Here is a 21,441-nt window from a genome sequence, read left to right as displayed (position 1 = left end):
ACAGCCTCTGGTAGCTGCATGACAGGTGAGAGAAGGTGTATCCTCTGCCTGTGCTCATATGGCTGTTTACTTTGGGACTGTGAACTGTCCTTGTCTCTCCCTCTCTGAAGCTCATCTGTGGAGCCGTGCAGTTCTACTTTGAGCCTATATTTCAACAGTCCCAAATCTTTTTGAAACCAGGGACCCATTTCACAGAAGACAATTTTTCCATGGGTTAGGATGGGTGTAGGGAACGAGGTTATACCAGTCTCAGGTCCCTGCCCAGGCATGGGGAACCAGCCACCTCCAGTCTTTTCACCACCCAGGTGGTACTTGTAGAGACCTAGTTCTGCTAGTTTGTCACCCTGACATGGGGATGAACAAGGACAACAGACAGACATAGAGTCAATTTAACATGTGGGCAGCTAGGGCCTTCTTGCCTTTAGTGCACAGAGGAGCTCAGAGGGTTTGCTTGTCTTGTTTTTATTCACTGAAACATGGGTACAAGCAATTAAAGTAACAAGATTCATCTGCCTTCCATTATCCATTAGTACATGTCCCAGTAAACAACCTGATCTCAGCTGTGTTAACTTTTCCCTAGAAACAGTTCTCCTTAATTGGTCTCTCACATCTCCCTCTTTTTGGTTTTACAATACCAATATCTGAGTATCAGTCACTACCATTCATCCCTAGGGGACAGAATGATCAGCCATTCTATCTTTTGTCTTGAGGTCTAGCCTTTAATGACTATACCTCCACCTACAGTTGCAATGCATCTTTAGTAGCTCTTTTGGAGGACCACAACCCTGTCTGTCCATCCCAACCCAATGGCCCCCCCCCACCTCTAAGAAAGTACCCGTAAGTGCCATGAGGGGCAATGGGCAAAGACTGTTCTAGCTTTTTCTGGCTGAAGGTCATAGTTGGGGAGATAAAAATGGGAGGGTACTGCATGTCACCTACTTAGTTTCTCAAGAACAAAGTACTGACTGTGGAAACAACAACCCAGACAGAAGTCAAAGGGAGTCCAGGCCACATAGAGAAAAAGTAGAAAATAGGATTCACTGCTACAGGAGAAATAGCTCATTGCTGCAGAACTTAGACTACAAGGTGTGGCTAGAGCAGCTGTGTAGCTGACCTGGCAGGTGAGTCAACGAAAGCAACTTTACCCCACTTTGGGAGACAGAGACCTGACCTGGCCTGGGTGAGTCTCATGCAATTGGAGGCAGCAGTGTGAACATGAGACACTTTCCTGAGCTGCACACCCCATAGTCATCAGTTGGTGAATGAACCAGAGTGGCACCCCACACACATATCTCGGAGGAGCAGCTGGTGGGCAGGACTGCCATTTTATCTCAGAGTGCTTGGGGCTCCAAATCCAGCAGCAGAACAGCCCCAGGGTTGCTTCAGTGCCAGTGTTCCAAGATTTGAATGAGGAAAGGGCTGTCCAGTCATAGTAGACAACCAGCATTTGGACAGCAGACTGGGGGAACTTGGCTGAGAAGTAGGAGCTGGAAGCCAGACTTCATTCTGGAGAATGCTAAAAGCTAGTCTTAGTTCTAACTACAAAGGACTAGAAGCAGCTTCCTGCTCTGCAACTGGCAGCAAAAGCAGGCAAGTGGTGTTGGTCTGCAACAGGACAAGGGCACTGCACCCCCACTCTTGATCCAGTGGCATAAGCAGGCAAGAGACCTTGGGTGGCAAAATGGCACCACTACCTGCCCTGTGGCCTGCAGTCAAACAGCGCTGGCTGGCTGAAGACAAGAGCACTCCCCTTGCCCTATGACCAACTCATGTAAAAGGAATCAACAGTGTGGCCAAAATCAGCCCTGTATGCTGCAGTAATCCTATTGCAGACTTGGCAGAGTTATTCAGTACAGATTCCAGCTCTAACTAGGGAACTGATATTGAACTGGAGGCACTAGAGGAATTTCTTTTTAGTAATTTTTTTCTATTTTTGTTTATTTTGGGGGAATTGTTTAGGTTTTAACTTTGGTTTGTTTTCCCTGTCCACCTTTCTTTCCTCATTGGTCTTCCTGTATTCTCTGATGCTTATAGGTGAATCAACATTGTTTCTAGTCTTTTTGTTTTGTGTAGATACTCTTTTGCTTTCTCCTTCCTTCTTTCTCTCCTGTCTTCTCAAGCTTCCCAAAGTTTGGGTGATCATCCTTAGTCCTTCAGCTTCTACCATATTTCTCTTCAGCTAAAATTCTGTTCTGTCCCCTATCCTTCTTCAATTTCCCTTCTCCACAGGATAAAATCACTCTACCAAGAGGAAACCCACTGCATACAAATTCCTAGTCTCTATTAGATACTGTTATATAACTACAGATCTTACTCCTGTGTTTAGAGATACCAAATTTGCAGGTACCACAGATTATCAGTTTCTAGGCTGTGCTTGATGAATTGTTATTGCTAATTGTACTGCTTCAGCCAAAATACCATACTTCTTGTAATCAGTTTTCACCTTTGTGTGATAACACTGTGATAATCTGGGGTCATAGTCATCCCCATACCCCAGTACCAAAGGCCTGAGTATTCAGCCAAAGAGATGGCAACTCCTCATCCCTAATAAAGTGGGAAGATAGGCTGTTGGGACAGACTCGAAGACCAACAGCCACCTACACCTAGCAGACATCTCAGATGAATAGACATTTCTTAGGGAAGCTTTGATAGCAGTGATAAAGCCACCTAACATAAGAAAAATACAGACAACAACATAGAAAATAAATTTAAAAAATAGAATATGACAACATACAGAAGCAAAATGAAATCCCAGACTTCCAGCCCACCAACGACAAATCCAGAGGACAATGAGATAGAGAAAATTAGAAGGCATCCACATGAATTTACTGGAATGACAGTGGAAAAAATAAAAAAACATACATTAAACTATAGAGGATATAAAAATAGAAATAATCTCACAGGTAAAGAAAAGAGATGACCATAATGGACTTGCCCATCAAATCTAGAATAGGCATAGATAAAAAATAGAGAAGCATAGAAAAATATTGGAAAACATGAATGCCCAACATAGGAAAGAAGTCCATGAAACAGATTCAAATAAATATGCAGGAAATTAAATAATCCACTGAAACTGTGCAAAACTGAATGTGAAGATAAAAACAGACCTAGAAGACAGGATTGCAGTTAGTGATCATGAAAAGAAAGAGCTCTTAAAAATAGCAAGGGACCATAAAAAGTCCAACAACTGCAAGACCATGGAAAGAAGAATATAAAACTGATGGGAGTCAATTAAAATGCAGGAGTTAGCACAAATGATAAATAGCTGTTCAGAGGGGTAATAGCAGAAAACTTCCCAGGGCTGTGGTAATAGCTTAGTGGCACAGTGCCTGCCTGGCAAGCATGAGGTCATGAGCTCGATTCCCGGTCCCAAAAACAAGAAAAGAAAAGAAACTTCCCAAACATGGAAAAAGAATTTGACATACAGTAAGTGAGGCACACAGAACTCCAATTAGTCATCACCAAAGTAAATCTACACCAAGGTATATAATAATCAAGATTCAAGAATTCAGCATGAGAGCATAATATTAAAAGCTGCTGGAGAAAAGAAATAACCTATAGAGGAAAGCCCATCCGAATCACTTTAGTTTTAATTCTGAATTCTCACTTTCATTTTAATTCTGAACTTGGCCCCATTACTCAGGCTAAGAGTTTTCCCATATGCACCCACTTTTTTCTTTTGCCTTTTCTTTTGCCCTTTTAATCTGGCCAAGAAGCTTTTCTGCATGTGTTCCTCCCCCCGCTTTTTTTCTTTTCTTTCTTTTGCTGTGGAGCTCCCCATCACTTACTCACTACACTTTCCACTTGGGGTGGAACTTCCTCGATCAGGCACTTTTTCCCCAGTCTGGGCTTTTCACGTCTCTACTTGGACTCTTCCTGGTCTTGGGTCCTTTCTTGTCTGGAGTTCACCAGTACCTGTGTCCCTGTTGGGGTGCCATTTATAGCCAACTAGTCTACACCAGTCCCAGGTCCCTACTTTGGCACCACCTGTGGGGAACCAGCCCACTCTGGTCTTACTCCACCCAGGTGCCACTTGTAGGGACCTAGTCCTTTTAGCTTGTCACCCTCACCTGAGGATGAACAAGGATGAAAGAGAGACATAGACTGAGTTTCACATATGGGCAGCCACGGAGCTCTTAGCTCTCATAGGCAAAGGAGCCCTGAGAGTATGGACCATCCTGCCTTTATTAACTCAAACACAGGGTACAGGCATTAAAGTAACACGAGACTCATCTGCCTTACATTATCCATTAGTACATGTCCAGGCAAACAACCTAATCTCAGCTGTCATTACTTTTCCCTACAAACAGTTGTCCTTAACTGGTCTCCCACACATGGGCAGGGGATGGTTTCAGGATCATTGAAAGCACGGTTTTCAGTGTCTGATTTTCAGCATGGTATTTGATGACTTAATGATAAGTTGGAATTTAGTTATCAGCATTGGGAATTTAAATTTCAATGAGACAGTTAACCTGGTATGTTGGTCAGCTTTTTGCCCCTGTAACAAAATACCTGAGACTTAAAGGAGAAAAGGTGTATTTTGGCTCACCATTGCAGAGGCTTGGGCCCATCGCCACATTGCTTTATTCCTGAGGTGAGGCTGAACATCATGGCAGGGGACTGTGGTGGGGCAAAGCTGCTCACCTCCCGGTAGCCAGGAAGCAAAGAGAACAGAGAGGCTGGGGTTGGATACATAAGACACTTTTTAAAGGCACATCCCCAGTGTCTTGCTTCCTCCAACCTCCTGAGGTTTCTGCCACTACCCAGGAGCCACTTGAAGCTATGAGGTCAGAGCCCACATGACCCGGTCACCTCCCAGAGACCCCTGCCCACCACTGCTGCACCAAGCCTTCAACACAGGAACTTTTGGAGAACATTTAAGATCCCAGCCACAGTGCCTGGCTTAATTCTTTTTTGTCTCAAAAACATAATCTGATTGGAAGGCTAACATACTCTTATATAATTTTTCATAAAATAAGCAATTTTGAATCAGATATGGAATGCATGCATGTGTTCTACAGTGAGGCTGCTGGTAGTATGAATACCTGTCATCTGTAGATCCACACAGTGAGTTGTGAGGTATAGTTTTATACACTGTTTCTTGATGACCTTAGTGAACTTGGTTGAGAGTTTTTGTTTGCTTGGATTTCAGATTACTTAAGTAAGAAATAACGTTATTTGCCGGCCTAAGAAAAGAAAAATCATGCTGTTGCCACTAGAATGTAAGCTCCATGAGGGAAGAGGCTTTGTAGGTTTTGGTCATGGTTGGTTATTGTTGTTTCTAACTCCTAGAACATCTTTTGGGCCAAAGAGACACCCAGTACCAATTTATTGAATGAATGAAAAAATAGTAAACAAAGGATCATAGATTGAGAAATTGTATAAGGTCTGTTTTGCTGCTGTTGTTTGTTTTGAGTTTCCCCTGGGAATAGTGAAACTATAAATTTATTCTAAAAGTAAAGAATTGCTCTCATTATGATAAGACATCATATACATACAGCAGAAGTGACAGTTTTAAAAGATGTCCCTGCCACATTTTGTAGGTCATAGTTACTGTCTCCTAGTCTCACATTGTTATGTTTTGTATCTAGATGTTCCCCCAAAGCCTTGTGTGGTCATATATGGATTGTTTCCAAGGTGGCTAGATTAAGGGGTGTGAATGTGGATTAAAAGTGCAATACCGGGATTAAGGGTGTGGATAATGGAAGCCCCACCCTGAGAATGGATGGCACCAATCAATTGGCTTGTAGCCTGGATGGACTATAATGGGACAGAAAGAAGGCAGGCTTGCTGCTGCTGCTTGTTGCCTTTTACCTGTTATACCATGGACTGTTTCTCTTCTGTGATGCCCCTCTGCCATGCCAGCTTGCCTTGGAGCCAACTGACTTTGAACTGAAACCGCTACAAACTGAGCTGAAATAAACCTTTGCTCCTTTAACTTGTGGGTGGCAGGTATTTTGTCTCAGCAATAAAAAAAGTAACTAAGACACATACCCTTGATCAAATACAAGGTTTTATAACAAATATATAATTCTGTAAATCGCAAAGCAGCCAAGGTAGGAGGCCAATATATTTGAATGCTTATTGTGTACTATCATAGACACACAGATGCACCCCCCCAACTCTTCCATTGTGCATGTGAGAAAGTAAATTACTAAGCTGTGAAGCCAGATTTTGTTTCTAGTTCTGCTGGACTCCAAAATCTGTCCTTTCACTAAAAACTCTCATTCTTTCATCTCATTTAAGGAGAAAAGTGACATCGTAAATACATGAATCTTCCCATCTGTAAACATATGTAGCTGTCCTTTTAAGTCTTTTTAAAGTGATTTGCAGTAAGGTTTTATATTTTTTTCATGAAAGTGCTAGCTACTTTTTATTATAACTAGTGTCATTTTTATAATGGTGCCATTAGCTTGTTGTGAGTACAAAGAAACTTGATTTTTACCTCTGTGTGTGTGAGAGAGAGAGAAAGAGAGAGAGAGAGAGAGAGAGAGAGAGAGAGAGAGAGAGAGAGAGAGAGAGAGATACATCTCTAGGTAAATATCTTCATATCTTTGAATTAGGCAAATTACTTAGATATGACACTAAAAGCCCAAACAACAAAAGAACAAAATTGATAAATTGGAATTCATGGAAATAAAAAATGTTAATGTTTCAAAGAACAACACTAACAAAGTGAAAAGACAGCCCACAGGATAGGAGAGAGTATTTGTGAATCATATATCTGAGAAGGAACTTGTATCTAGAATATATAAAGAACTTACAATTCAATAATAACAAAACAACCTAATTTAAAAAGAACCAAGGATTTAAATAGGTATTTCTTCAAAGAAGGTGTACAAATGGCTAATTAAACATGTGAAAAGATGCTCAAAATCATTACCATGAGGGAAATGGAAATTCAAACTATAATGAGACATTATTTCATATCCAGTTAAGCTGCCTATAATTCAGAACAAAAACTGTAGCAAGTATTGGTCTAGATATGGAAAAACTGGAATTATCATACACTGCTGATGGGAGTGTAAAGTGGTGCAGTTGCTTTAGAAAACTGACAGATCCATTGCTTCTCGGCCTTTTGGCTAAGATGAAGTGAAAACTGACAGCTCCTCAGATGATTCAACATAGAATTATCATATGTTCTGGCAGTCCAACTTCTATATCTTACCCAAAAGAGATGACAGAAAATGTCCACACAAAACTTTGTGCATGAATATTTGTGGCACCATTATTTATACAACCAAAAGTGGAAACACCTTGAATCTCGGGCTGGTGAATGGACACATCAAATATGGTCTACCTATGCAATGTAGTAGTTCTTTGGCAATAAAAAGGAATCGAAATACTGAAATATGCTACGATATGGATGAACCTTGAAAACATTCTACATGAAGGAAACCAATCACAAAAGATCACTTTTTTAAAATTCCACTTATATGAAATATTCTGAATATGATATTCAGACAGGAAGGGATAGAATAAAAGATAGGAAGCAGATAAATGATTGCCTATGGTTTGACATGTTGGTTGGGGATAGGGAGGGTGACTGCTGAAGAGTGTAGAGTGATGAAAATGCTTTGTAATTTGTTGTGATGGTTGTATAACTATATACTAAAGTCATTTATATATGTACTTTGGTTGTATGGTTGTATAACTGTATGTACTAAAGTCAATTATATATGTACTTTCAAGTTGTAAGTAACATGGTTTGTGAATTATATCTCAATGAAGATATTACAAATAAAAAAAAAAAAACAACCAGCCCTTAACATTGCTTCAAATCCATGTTAATTTTACCTTCTCAAATAGAGCTAATTGAGCAACTCTTCCATTGGCAACTCTTCCATTAGGCAAATGAACATAGGATGGTTTACCAGATTATTAGGATTTTTTAAAAATATAACTTTCAAATGACTGATGTTAACAGCAGAATAATATCTAAGTTGGTGTCTACCTGATCTAAAAACAAAAAGAATCATTTAGTTCAGATTCATAATGTTCTTCATATCTTGTATATCACCAATTTCTTTTGTAGGTTTTTGCTTCAGATACTTTAGAGTTCTGTTATTAAGTGCTATACATATAAGAGCATTAGATCTTCGTGGAATATATCATCTTATCATGCAGCAACCCTGTTCATATTATATTACTTGCCTTCGAGTCTTGTTTGTCAGATACCAATAGTGCCAATATCAGCCTTCGTTTACTTAAGGTGTGCATTTCATGTTTTCTTTATGCTTTTACTTTCAACTTGCCTGTATTTTGTACTTCAAGTTCTTGTAAAGAACTTAGTTGGGTCCTTGACAATTTTCCCATTTCAATGGAGTGTTGAGCATTTACATTTAGAGTAATTATATGGTTAGGTCTAAACCTGCCATTTTGGTATTTGTTTTCTAATTATGTAATAATCCCACTTGGTTGATGTGGAGTTAGCCTTGTTGTTGAACTCTGTCATTGGCTTCCCCTGTCACAGAAGATCTCTCTTTGTCCTGCTGCTCCTTGACTTTGCATTTGGTTAAGGCCCAGTGCTCTCAGAGGGAACTGCTTCAGCTCTTTGTCCTGCTGTCAGCCTTAGTGTAGTGCTGCTTTGTTTTCAGCAAAGGCTATAGGTCCTTCCCTAGGACCTGGTCTGTCTTTAATTTTTGTTGCGTCTGAGTTGTGCTCTTGGAGCAAGCTCTGTGGGAGAGAACTGGAAGGTGAGTATGGAGTTGCTCTTTGATCATGAGCTCCTCAGATTCTAACTCTAGTTATTCATTGTTAAAAGTTTAGCTGGTTTCTTCACATGCTTCTTTTTTGGCAGTTTTTTTTTTTTTTTTTTTTACTGCTCCTGTCAGAGATTAAAGTAGGTGTGAATCTGTCTTTTGGGAAGAGATCATTCGTATGTGGCATTTAGTACATTTACACCTCAGCTCTGATGAGCTTTTAAAGAAAAGTCTATGTTTTTGTGACTTATCCAACTTCTTCTGGAAGGCTGTGGTTATTTTAAAGCTTACATTTTAAAAATTATGTGCCAGTGGAAGTATCTACAACTAATGTTCACTGCTTAGTGACTTAATGACTGACACCCTTCTAGTGCTGAATACCTTAGAAAGTTGCAAAAGGGTAATGAGTAAACACGAATGCTGGCATTCACTTTGGGGTTGATATTGATCTGGACACATGTTACTACCATAGTCATTCTGTGACCAGTAATATACATTTAGAAAATGAAGGACTAGAGCTGAGCTACAGTTGATTGACAAGGAACAGAAGAGAAGTATAATGAGTATATGTAGCTCTGTCCCGTGACCATTTATACTGTATTATGAGTTTAAAAGAATGCAAATGTATTCATGGCGAATATGGCATGTCACAATCACTTTAGCACTGTATATGATGATTTGGTCAGAGTCATTAAGATGACTTAGCTTATTTCCTACATTTCCCAGGACTGTTGTGAAAAGACTTTATGCCCTCTGTTTAGGTTTCACTTCTCAATCAAATTCTTTTTACTTTGTAGTATGTTTTCAGATTCAAGAGTAGAGTTTTGCCTGGATTACTGCTGGCTGAGATGCTATGCTCACCAGAATCCAGGAGTAGCAGAAAAGGATCAGACATTAAATGTCCAACAGAACTCTAGGATCTTACCATTTTTTAAAAAATTTGAATTTCAAACATTTATAAAAGTAGTGAGAATAATGAAATCTTATGCTTCCAATAATTGAAACAAACCAGTTTTGTTTGATTTATCCTACCTTCTGTATTAGAATGTTTTTAATTGCCATAATTTTTAAAGCTAATCCCAAATATTCTCATTTTATCTATATATTGCTTTCCTGATGAGAGAAATTTTTAATATAACTATATTGGCATAATCACATCTAACAAATTTAGTAATTCAGAGTCTTTCAAAAGTTGCTTTTATGTGCCCTATTTTTCTAGCTACTTGTAAACACCAAGGAAAGTTAAATTTACTTTATATTTTTGTTACCTAAATAATTCTATTCTGATTGCTAAGATTTTTGATTTTTCATAGCCTTTTTCTCTTGCTCTCAGTAATGGCCTAGATATATCCATTGGCTGTAGGATGACGTATGAGAAAATTTGTTCTGGAACTCAATAAATTTGGGAAACTGCATACTTGATCTCCTAGTGGTAATTTATAATGCAGGTTATGCTAAGGAAAATTCTGAGAAGTCTGACAATAAAGAATTAATGTGGCTTCACCAAGAATTTTGTAATTTATTTAATCACAGAACCTATATTTTATGTAATATTTGTTAACCAGAATACTTTTGGGGGAATGTTGTTCTAGGTATATGAATACTGCTTCTGGATAGCAAAATAAAAAAAATTTGACTTTATTTTATTTTATTTAGAATCCCTCCATAAGGAAAGATACATGCATGGATCTTATACTGAAGAGGAAGCTTGAAATAAGATAGGTAGATGTCAAGGATACACAGCCTAAAAGATAATAGTGACCAATTAGAGTGTCTCTAATTTGTGAAGAATCAGTTAAAAATGTCTTCTAAAGAATTTAAACAAAAGGCAGTAGCCTGGACATTCTCACAAATGTTTTATATTTCTGTGTAGTGTTAAAATATGTTCAATTTAAAAAGAATATAAACATTGAACAGGGCCAAGTGGAGCTAATTTCCCAGCAAAGGAAATAGTTTTCTGTTTGGTCTGCTTCTGTGATCAGTGTGTGACACAAGAGTGAACTGGGGTGTGACAAGACAGTGGTGTGGCAAATCTGCATCTCATCCTTCCTGGTGCAATTCAGTTGACACATGCCCTGTATCCGGCCTCAGACCTCCCTGATGCTCTCAAGTGGATTAGTCGGCTGCCCAGGTGTCTCTTGTCTTTTATAATGCAATGATGGCTCTTTGTCTCTATAGTGCTACAAAGCTAATGTTTCCTTATCACTTACAGTCAAACTACAACTTCAAGCAGAGGAGAGAGGAGTTGTATCTATCAAGGGAGTGTGTGCAAACCGTTACCTTGCTATGAAGGAAGATGGACGATTACTGGCTTCTGTAAGTAACGCTCTCTGTTTTTGCAGCTATTTTTGTTTTGTTGAAAGCTGTTGATTTACTAGTATTGGTATTATTAAATCTTTAAGTTTTTTTATGTTTTACATCATTTAATATTCATGTTCATCCTGTAAAAATAGAGAGTATTATCTTTATTTCACAGGTGCAAATACTGAAGTTCTGAGGGAATAACCAAGAAAACACAGAACATGTAAAATAAAGTCTGAATTGGGCCTTGCAGTCTTGATTCAGAACATGAACTCCAAGCTCATTGCATTTTACTCTACGAAACTATTAAAGTATAATTTTATAAATTTTCCTTGTGCAGGGATGGATATATAAAATATTAGTTATCCGTTAAGTATCTTCTTTAGAATTTGATCTACAAAAGACTTGAAGAATAGAATGTGAATCTAGGTACAAATACTGGTTGTGCCAATTAGTAGGTGTGTGTTCTTGGGCAAATTATTTTCAGTTAGTTCCCCTATATGTATAGTAGGAACGATAGGGTTTTGTAAAGTTTTAATTAGATATTCTATGTCAGTTTCTGACACATAATCTTAAGAATGCTTCATGTTACTTCTAATTTATATATCTCATTTGAGACAGGGACTTTTTTTTTTACATATGATTATAGGTACTTTGGGAATCCTAGATCTGGCTAGCATTCTTTGTAGTACTGCAGCCTCCCTGGCAACTTCTTGACCAGAAGTGGGATTTTGTATCTGTTGAGCATGCCATGTGTAGGGAGTGGCACAGTGAAATACTGAGGTAGTAAAGACACATATTCCCATTTCTGTCTCCTGGGGGAGTACATAAGACATGCATGTGATATCATGTGTGTGTGTGTATGTGTGTGTGTGTGTACAATGCCAGCGGCTACTTGTACCCTCTCTATAACTTTTCCCAAAGAAGAAATTTGAGAGTATTAAACAATTGTGGTATTTTGAGCTGTACAAATAATTTTTGGAAGATTTTAAAAATGAGGATCTTTAGATTTCCGAAGACGCCCAAGCAGAAAAAAATAGATGTTTCAACCATTCTTATTTCAGAATGATTATTGACAAATATACACTATGCCAATGTTATCAATTTGTATGATTATTTTCAGGATAAATAGTAAGTCTGGTTCACAATTTTTGTTGTAGTCATTGAATAAATCTTAAAATTCCCTTTAAGAATAGGTAATATTTATTGAGTACACAATATACCAGATGCTATAAAAGACATCAGGCTTTTAAAACTGATCGTCAGAGGTCTCTAGTCTTACTGAGTCATAATCTAGGGGAGGTGGTAACTAGGTATTTCTGATAATGTGTACTGGGTTTCATGGCTTCTTTCTATATTTTGTATACATATGTGGTATAGGAAAGGTGCAGAAGTATTAAGATATAGGTGGTGATAAACGAAAGGAAATGCTTAACTAGAATTGGGGCTTTTATATGAAGAGGAAGGAGCTCAGCAGGCATTCAGAAGTACAGAAGGAAGCTACCTGGTGTATCTGTAGAATTACAAGTAATTTGCTTAATACTGGAGTGTAAAGTGCAAAAGAGAAAGAAAGTGAGAAGAAAGAAGAAGAAGGTTGGAGAGTTCATGCACTGCCTGTTGCAGAGTTTTGTACATCATGCTTACTCCAGCCAGCAGAGAGCTTTGGAGAGTTTTAAGATGAGACCGATGAGGTCTGAATTGGAGAAAGAGCTCTTTGGCAGCTCTGTAGAGAATGGGTTTGAGGAGGCCAAGACTGTGGAGAGGGACCAGCTGGAAGACCACTGCGCAAGTTCAGGCAGGTGACGAGAACCTGGCAACAACAGCAGAGCACAGAGAACTGAATCGGTGCTGGCACTTGCGACTGATTAGGTTTTGAAGTTCAGGGAAAAGTTGAAGGTGGCTTCCAGATTTCTGGCTTGGAGGAGAAGGTGGACGAGAAGGGGGAAGAAGGAAAAAGAACAAGTTTTGGGAAAAGTGATCAGTTTAAATTAAGACCTATTTAGTTTGAACTGCCAAAGGAGAATTCACAATTCACGTGAAAGTGTTCACTGAAGTAGTTGGAATTATAAATCTGAAGTTTAGAGGTGAGGCCTCTGTTGAATGTTGTCATTGGTAGTCAGATTCAGAATGGATAAGGTTTTCTAGGTAAAAATATAGCTTTAAAGTGTTGATTCTTTGAAACTTTCACTTCTATTCTATGTCATTCTATTTTCTGCCAATCTGTTATCAGCTCACAAGGTGATGCAGTAATTTGGGAATCTTGCCAAAGTAGCATTTTAAATACTTTGAATCAGCAGGTTGTTTTGCATGACCTTGCTATTGTAGTAAAGTGAGAAAGGGTTTCTACCGCTCATCTTTCTACCTCAGGAGTTGACCAATCACTGGCCTCTGCAATAGTGTTGGTTTGGTTATTTTTAGACAGTGAAAGTGGGACAGAAAAGAAAGGAAATGTGGAAAACATTTGCTTCTGTCATCACCAAGTATGGGCATCACTATTAGTCAAATGGTCTTAAAGCACCAGGCTTTTTTTATGTCCATCTTAATCTGTCCCTGTGACTACTTTGAGGTGAATTATTAATTTGGGGTTTATAGGAATTGAAAGGAGAAGATTTAGTGACCTAGTCATCTTCTCAAGAACATAGGCTGGGATGATGCTACTTCTACAGTGATTTTACAGTGGTGTAGCCACTCTAGTGTCAAGAGTGATAGAAGCAGAAGCTAGTCTTCCTTAAGATGCGTATCTGAAATGATAGGGTTGGCACAAAAGAAGAAATAAATTAAAGGATGGCAGATCTGGAATTTGAACTGTCATCTCATTCTTAGATAATTCTCTACAATTTAGCATTCAAAAAATTCTGATCTTTTCTTTTGGCAAACAGGCATTGATTTTCCTGAACTGTTGGATCTATGGAGTGCCCACAGTAAGCAGCATTTTCTGGTTTCTTCCTTAATTAAGAAGGAACTGTCACAAGATTAAGGCCATAGCATCTTGTGCAACCTTACATGTGTCTCTCCTTGGATGTATGTTAACTTTCCCTGATATAACAGATTTCTACCAGGTTGATACAGTGAGTTAATTTAGCAATGCTTGGAAATTGGTAATTTACCACAAGTTCTGTAGGGACAGAGGCATAGCTGGTATTCATAAATTGGTAATTCAGATTTATGAGTCTCTTTTGAGGAATGGCATCAGCCAAGATCCAGTTCTTGTAACTACTTACGTATGTATGTTCCAGCTCCCATCAGGGCTTCTTCCTGCCAAGGTCACAAATCAGACTCTGGATTCACCATCCAGTTTGGATGGCTGGCTGCCTTGCACTTTCGGCAGCAATTCCATCTCTTTCAAATTGGTCTGGTTGGGCTGTCAGTCTGTGGATGAAAAAGTAAGTGCTGCATTTTAAAGCCAAGGAGGTGCTGTTAGGATATCAATAAGTGGCATATTTCTGTCTGAGTCAGATCTGTAGGCACTGAGTCATCAGCAAGAATGACGTTTGGTACAAGTCAAGCCTTCTGATTAGCAGCTATGATTTGTGGATAAAAATGTACCTCAGGATCTGGAGAAACTGGGATTGATGAACTTCCACTTGTCAAAGGCATAATCCTTCCCTCTCTCCTGCCCGGCCTCATTTCACAATGCTGTGATAGCGCCTCCCTGAGTTCTTCTGCATTTTACTGTAGTTGTGATTCCTGCAGTGATTTTAAAACACTCCAGGTTCTCTCAGAAGAGTAACTCATGATTTCTGAGAGGTATGTTAGGCTGATTACTGCCAGTTGATAGTTTGAGAAAAGACTAGGATGTGCCCCCTCTTGTCCTGCATGTGAGGGATCTGAATGCAGATTAAGGTCTGCTCACTATTTGAAAACATTTCTTAAGGGTCTTTACTCTCCCTTCAAAACTAAGAACTATGAAAATTCAGACAGTATCTACATTTAACTGCCAAAGCCTATATTTGGAGGTTGAAGTTGAGGAGTTCTTTAATGTACAACAGACTCGTTGCTCTGTTTCATAGCAGGATTAAATTTTGTTGCTATGAGCAACAAAAGCCCAGAACAAATATTAGGATCCATGATTTCCTACGAGTGTTCACAAAATTGTAGACTTTAAAAAAGAAATTGCATATAGTCAAATTAATTTTAGCTGTAAGTTTAAATCACCAAACAACCTCAGTATTAGCATTTATATGGAAATATTTGACTGATCTACTAAAAGTTCTACATTATTTTTTATATAATGGTATAGATCATGAACAAAATATCTCAGTATGTATTAGAATGTAACTTGTGTTGATCCACAATAGTGAAAAAGAGAATGCAAATAACCTCTGAGGGGCTAGGGATATAGCTCAGTGGTAGAGAATTTGCCTAACATGTAGAAGGCCTGGATTCAATCCCCAGGACCAGACAAAGAAACAAACTCTGAGAACATATTTAATTACTGTAAAATATGTTCTACCTATAGGATAACTTTCTTATTTCAGGAGCCTCAACAATGAAATGAATTTTACAGTATAATTAAATAGGAAAATAAGTGGGGAAAATAGATTTTTGAGGTTCAATTATCCAAATTAACAATCTATACTGATCAAATTTGTCAGAAACAGTAATTGACAAGGAATGTGTATCATTTTTAGAGCTAAATATTAAATTAAATGCAAGGGTTAATATAAAATAAGAATTACTGCTGATAAGAATTATTACTGCTTTTAGAAACCATTCTTAATAACTTTATACACTGATTTATGTTACAAGCTTAAGACTAAATTTGCTTTTAACTTTTCACCACTGTGTTTTTTATTTTGGTCTGAAATATTCAACACTGATACTTACATCATGTCTGTTTTTAATTCTCAGAAGTGGTGTAAGCAAAAGCATTTTTGGATTTCTATTGAGCAAACTCCTTCCTAAGCCAAAATTGCATAATAAAAGTACTGTAAAAGAATAAACAACCCAGGAAACAGAGCTTGGGGAAATGGCCATAAGGTTCAAATCTAAAAGTTAGAAGTGGACCAGAACTGTGAGGCCATGCAGGGGTGGAGAGGTACTGGGGAGGGCTGCAGGGAGGAAAACTTACTTCAGTTCTTACTTATTTGTTATTTTTACTGTATGCAAAAGCTTTTAGAGATTGGGAGGAATCTTTATTTGGGGGGGGAATCTTAAAAGATCATCTAATCCATCTTCTTACTTCACAGATGAATAGAGTGAGGGCCAGATAAATTAAAGGACTTGATTGAAGATGTACACTAGTTGGCAATAAAAGCAAAAGTGGAAACCAGGTTTCCTGGCCCTTTCCTAGCCCACCAGAAATCCTCACTGATGTCAAGTTAGGACAAACTCTTGGAAAGGGCCATTGGCTCTAGTTTGCTCAGGGACTAAATAGCCAATAAAGATAAACCACAATTTATATTTCAAGTCCTGGACTAGAATTTTCTGTTCCTGTTTCTCTCTCTTACTAGATTTTGCAAGGTCATTGGGTTGTATTTTTTATTATGAGCTATCTAAAGTAGTTTTGTTTGTTCATTAATTGAGGAAATATTTATTGATCACTTACTATGTGCCAGGCCATGTATATATATATCAGAGATGAAAATTCTTACATGGCATTTACATTCTGGTGAAACAAAGCCATATGTATATAAAAGTAACTTCTGTTTGGGCATGGTAGAGCACAAAAATAAATGGACTGCCTTTATTTTTCATATTATGGCTACTATATCTAGTTATTTGAGAAATTTTTTTCTGTCGTACTTAAAGTATTAGAGTCAATACTGTTTATATTCTTTTAGTTGACAGGTAATAATTTTAGATATTTAGTGGGCACAGTGTGATAATTCGTACATGTATGCAGTGTGCAGTGATTAAATCAGGGTTGTTTCTTTTTAAAATAAATTTTAATTTTAGGATAATTTCAAGTTTACAGAAATGTAAGAGTAGTGCAAAGTTTTGATATATTTCACAACCAGTTTCTCCTGTTAGTGTGAAATACTTAACTAATGAATGAGCACTGTTACATCATTATTATCTAAATTCCATACTCTATTTGTATTTCCTTAGCTTTTACCTCATGCTTCCATCCAGAATACCAGATTTAGTCACCGTGTCTCCTTAGTTTCTTCTGCTGTGACAATTTCTTAGGCTTTCATTATTTTTTATTACTTCGACAATTTGAGGAGTATAAGTAAGGTATTTTTTAGGATGCTGTCCAATTTGGCTTGCCTGATGTTTCTCTCATGGGTAGACAGGGATTGTGAGTGTGTGGGAAGAAGACCCCAGAAGTAAAGCATCATCTTCAAGCCATCAGAGAAGGAAGGGTACATGCTATCTTTGTAATTTGTTACTAGCGAAGCTTACTTTGCTCAGCAGGCAGAGACAGTATTCATCTTCACTATAAAGTTACTTCTTTCCTCCCCTCTCTGTGCTGTAGTCTTTGGTAGGACGTCATCATGAAGCCATGTAACCACCATACCTAATGGACAGTATAATAGATTTGCTTTACCCCGTCAAGGTAAATTAAGTGGAATTATTTTGTATGAGAAATTGTTCTATTTCCCTCCATTTACTTTTTACTCAGTCATTTACAACACTGTATATTCATAGATACTTAGTTTCTACTTTGGATTATAATTTAATGTTTTAGTTGCTCAAATATTTCTAGCTCTGGCCACTGGGAGCCCTTTTAATTCCTTCCTGTGCTCTTCGATATGTCCTTATCAATATGTTTATTTTGGGCATGTCATAAGGTTTTGGCCCACAAGATGCTCCAGGCTCACATTTATATTCTTACTCTAACTTAAGAATGAATTATATCTCCAAGGAGGTTTCATTTCTTTTATTGGAAAATGGAATTAGAAACCATGATGTAGATGCTGGGTGTACTTGCTGCTACAGAGGTGTCTTTGCTTCTAAGCCCTGCCACTGACAGCAAGAGAAATACACATATGCTAACCTGAGTGTATACAAGTCTATACACATTTCTGTGGTTAACTATCTGCATCTCTACTAAATATTCATTAGTTTGTACTGTTGTCTTCAGTCCTAACGCACTGGTACCCCTGGTTCTCTCTCCTTGGCTGTATTTTGTGACTCCAACAGTGAGGAGCCTAGCTCCCACTCTCTCTTAGATCTGGTTTTCAATTTGTATAAATATCTCACATCACTTTTGAATATTTCAAAGTAAATTAATTCGACAAAAACTGAACCCAACTATTTAAAGTGTTCATTATACCTTTTCAAATTCAGTTAGGTTCTTCCCTATTCCCTATTTGGTACAAGGAGTCAAACTCCCAGCACCATCTTAACATGAGTATCATTATCACATCAGTACTGACTGGTGGGATCCCAGGCTAAGCTGGCTTCTGTGAATAGCCTCAGGGGGAAACCTTGAGGTGTTCGTTGCCCCATCACCACAATGTGACCGATTTATGTCATTCAAATACACGCACATCCACATTCCTCTTTAGTTTCTGTACAGCTTAGACTTAAGAATAGTTATCGTACATAATATACTTTCTAGCGTTCTGAATAAATTAGTGCTTTCATCCCCCGAGTTTGTGGTTAATTAGCGTTAGCAAGCGGGGGAAAGAAGGCCAACTGATGTGTCTGTTGCATAGTAGGTTCACAATAAACGCTTAACTCCATTTGGATGTGTAATATTCATCTTCACATGTACAAAACAGAATTCCCGGTCTTTCTGTATAAAAATCTGACTGCACACAGTCTTCCTCATGTCAGCGGATGGCAAGTCCATGGTTCTGGCACCTCAACTTCAGTGACTTTGGTAGTTTCTTTCATTCACAGTACACATCCAGTCTGTCAGGAAAGCCTTCTGATTTTATGTTCAAGATACATCCAATTATCTTCTTCCCTCCCTATCCCACCACTGGGTGGGATCTGAGCCTCTGTTCTCTGTGCATGTATTACTGCACAATCCTCTTGCTGGTTTCCCATATCTGCTTTTGACCCACTGTGGTCTTGCAACTGGAGAAATCCTAGAAAAGTGCTAGATCATATCACTTTTCTGCTCAAAAGCCTACAGTGGTTTTCCATATTCTCAGTCAGAGCTAAAATATTTACACTAGCCTACAAACCTGTAGGGGCTCTGTCCCCTCCTCCCATCCCTAGCTCTCTGACCTCATTTGTTACTACTTTTTCCTTCTAGCCCTCTGCTTCATTCACATTGGCCTAACTGCTACCCCTCTGACACTTGACACTCCTGTGATCCTTGCTCTAGGGCTTTTGCACTCACTGTCCCCCTGACTGCGGTGCTCTTCTCTGATATCTGGGATTAAATCCTTCAACTCTTTCAAGTACTGTATTTGTTTAAACGTCACTTTCTCAGTTGAGCTTGCTGTGATCTGCTATTTAACACTTCCCCTACACTCTAAGCCCACCATCGCAGGTGCACTATCCAAACTTAGCTTTACTTCCCCCACCGAGACTCCCATATTTTAATACAGGATATAATTTAGTTAGTTATGCTTATTGTTTACTGTGTCTCCTCCCGCTAGAACTCAAGTGGCAAGGCAGGGATCTTTGTGCACTTTTGTTCACAGATATGTCTTAGCAGCTTTGAGGGAAAAGAATACATATGTTGAATGAAAAAAATGCATTATTTGAACTCTGGGCTCTCTGTACCCGCAAGTTATTCGTGAATTTTAAAAAATCAACGACACAAACAAAAATTTAATTGGGAAATTAAACTGATGAAAAGACGTCAGGTGAGTAAAGATTGTCTATAATCCAAAAGAAGTTACTACGAGAACTGGGGTTTAAATTTCTCATTTATTAATGACTGTAAATATATGAAAACTATGTTAAGATTGTTATGATTTAAGAAAAAAAGATTGTTATGATTTTAAGTGAAATTATATGCATTAAAGCAGTCACAGTTCCTGGCCCCTCGCCCTATATACAGTAAGGCTTTGAAACCAGAGGTAAGCTTTCCTAAGCCCTCGGTGGGCACTTACCCACTTTCTCTGTGATGCTGTTCCTCTGAAGACCGCTTCTTTAAGTTTGACATGATGGGCACATACTGAGACTAGGAAAAGAACTCGGTATATACCTTCATAAGGGCTAATAAAGTTACGTTCTACTAACTTGTAAGAGGAACACTGAGTTCACAGTCACTAAGATAGTTTGTTATCTTAGACTGGAGAGAATTGAGAATGGGTGCACATTTAAAAAAATGTAGTCTGTTAAGCAAAGAAGGGCTGAACATTCAACACAGGTACAAGTTTTCCTTCCACTGTGTCTTTCAAAAGTACCTGTAACTGCTATAAAGTTTGTGGGTTTCAGGATGCATTCAGTCAGTCTCTAGTATTACTTCTTTTCCCTGGAATATTCGGACATAGCTGCACATACAAACGTTATTACATCCCATTAGGCCAAGCATTGCAAGGGGTGCCAGTGATCAAAGTGGGATCTAGGAATCTGACAGAACACTGAAAATGTGCTTAAGAAATTAATTCTGTTTCTCTGAGTAGAGCATTAACAAACCTCCATCTTCTCTTTAGGAAATTATGTTTGCCATTCTAGCATTGGTCCACTGGAGCCATGTTAAAAATGTGAAAGTAAAACTGACCGCTGACTGGTAACCTCCCTCAGAACTGGGAGGGGATGAGCCACATATACCTAGTAGAAGCCATAGCTTTGGGCTTCCCTGAGTTAAGTGTGCTTTTTCTTCCTGGGTGTGTCCCTCATTGTGGGGATCTCAAAATTTTGTTTGTGGGTGTTTCAAGTCTGAACTAGTGTGGTTCCTATACCACAGATGAATTTCACTGCCTGAACCTCATGGTTTACTGTGGGCCCTGGACTCATGCTACTGAAGAGATATACTTGACGGTGCCCTGCCGGCATTGTGTGTGTTCAGTTTGCACCCTTCTGCAGAGGTGATCTATGGTACATGTTGGTCTATGCTACATTTTGGCCTTTTGAGGATTATTCATTTGAGTGTCCTCCTGAACCAAGATCACTACTGTTGGTTGGGCAGAATATACTGTACTAAATATTTAATATGAAAAGTATAACAGTAATAAGTAATTTTCTTTGTTTTTCAGAAATGTGTTACAGATGAGTGTTTCTTTTTCGAACGATTGGAATCTAATAACTACAACACTTACCGGTCAAGGAAATACTCCAGTTGGTATGTGGCACTGAAACGAACTGGACAATATAAACTTGGATCCAAAACAGGACCGGGGCAGAAAGCTATACTTTTTCTTCCAATGTCTGCTAAGAGCTGATTTTAATGGCAGCATCTGATTTCAGTTCACATGAGAAAAGTATATTTTAGAAAACTGTTAATAAGAAAAAAAAAGAAATGTATACAGCTCAGTTTGGATAACAGATCAGATAGCTTTTTATCTAATAGGAAAATATTTAACCATTGCCTCAGTAAAGAAAAACAAAAAAAATTCTTGGAACACGTAGACTTACCCCTTTT

At 38.3% G+C, this 21,441-nt stretch overlaps 1 protein-coding gene and 1 long non-coding RNA gene across 2 annotated transcripts in view; one reads left to right on the top strand and one right to left on the bottom strand.

Annotated features, from left to right (window-relative positions):
* Fgf2 (fibroblast growth factor 2 (basic)) overlaps positions 1–21,315 on the top strand; it is a gene marked incomplete at its 5' end in the record, with an annotated part of 54,226 nt that extends 32,911 nt beyond the window's left edge. Inside the window, 2 exon segments of the mRNA XM_013515320.1 lie at positions 10,915–11,018; positions 21,056–21,315. Coding sequence (XP_013370774.1) covers positions 10,915–11,018; positions 21,056–21,241 — 290 coding nt within the window.
* Positions 5,951–21,204, bottom strand: LOC106148767. The gene is made up of 5 exons (XR_001234442.1): positions 21,119–21,204; positions 17,352–17,466; positions 14,225–14,372; positions 10,983–11,143; positions 5,951–8,676 (listed from the first exon to the last, which is right to left on the bottom strand). It is a non-coding gene; the product is annotated as an uncharacterized LOC106148767 (long non-coding RNA).
* Positions 21,316–21,441: the final 126 nt, after the last annotated feature.

Source organism: Chinchilla lanigera, unplaced genomic scaffold, assembly GCF_000276665.1.
Source record: "Chinchilla lanigera isolate Chin_1 unplaced genomic scaffold, ChiLan1.0 scaffold00027, whole genome shotgun sequence".
Lineage (NCBI taxonomy): Eukaryota > Metazoa > Chordata > Mammalia > Rodentia > Chinchillidae > Chinchilla > Chinchilla lanigera.
This window is presented reverse-complemented; position numbering and strand designations above follow the sequence as displayed.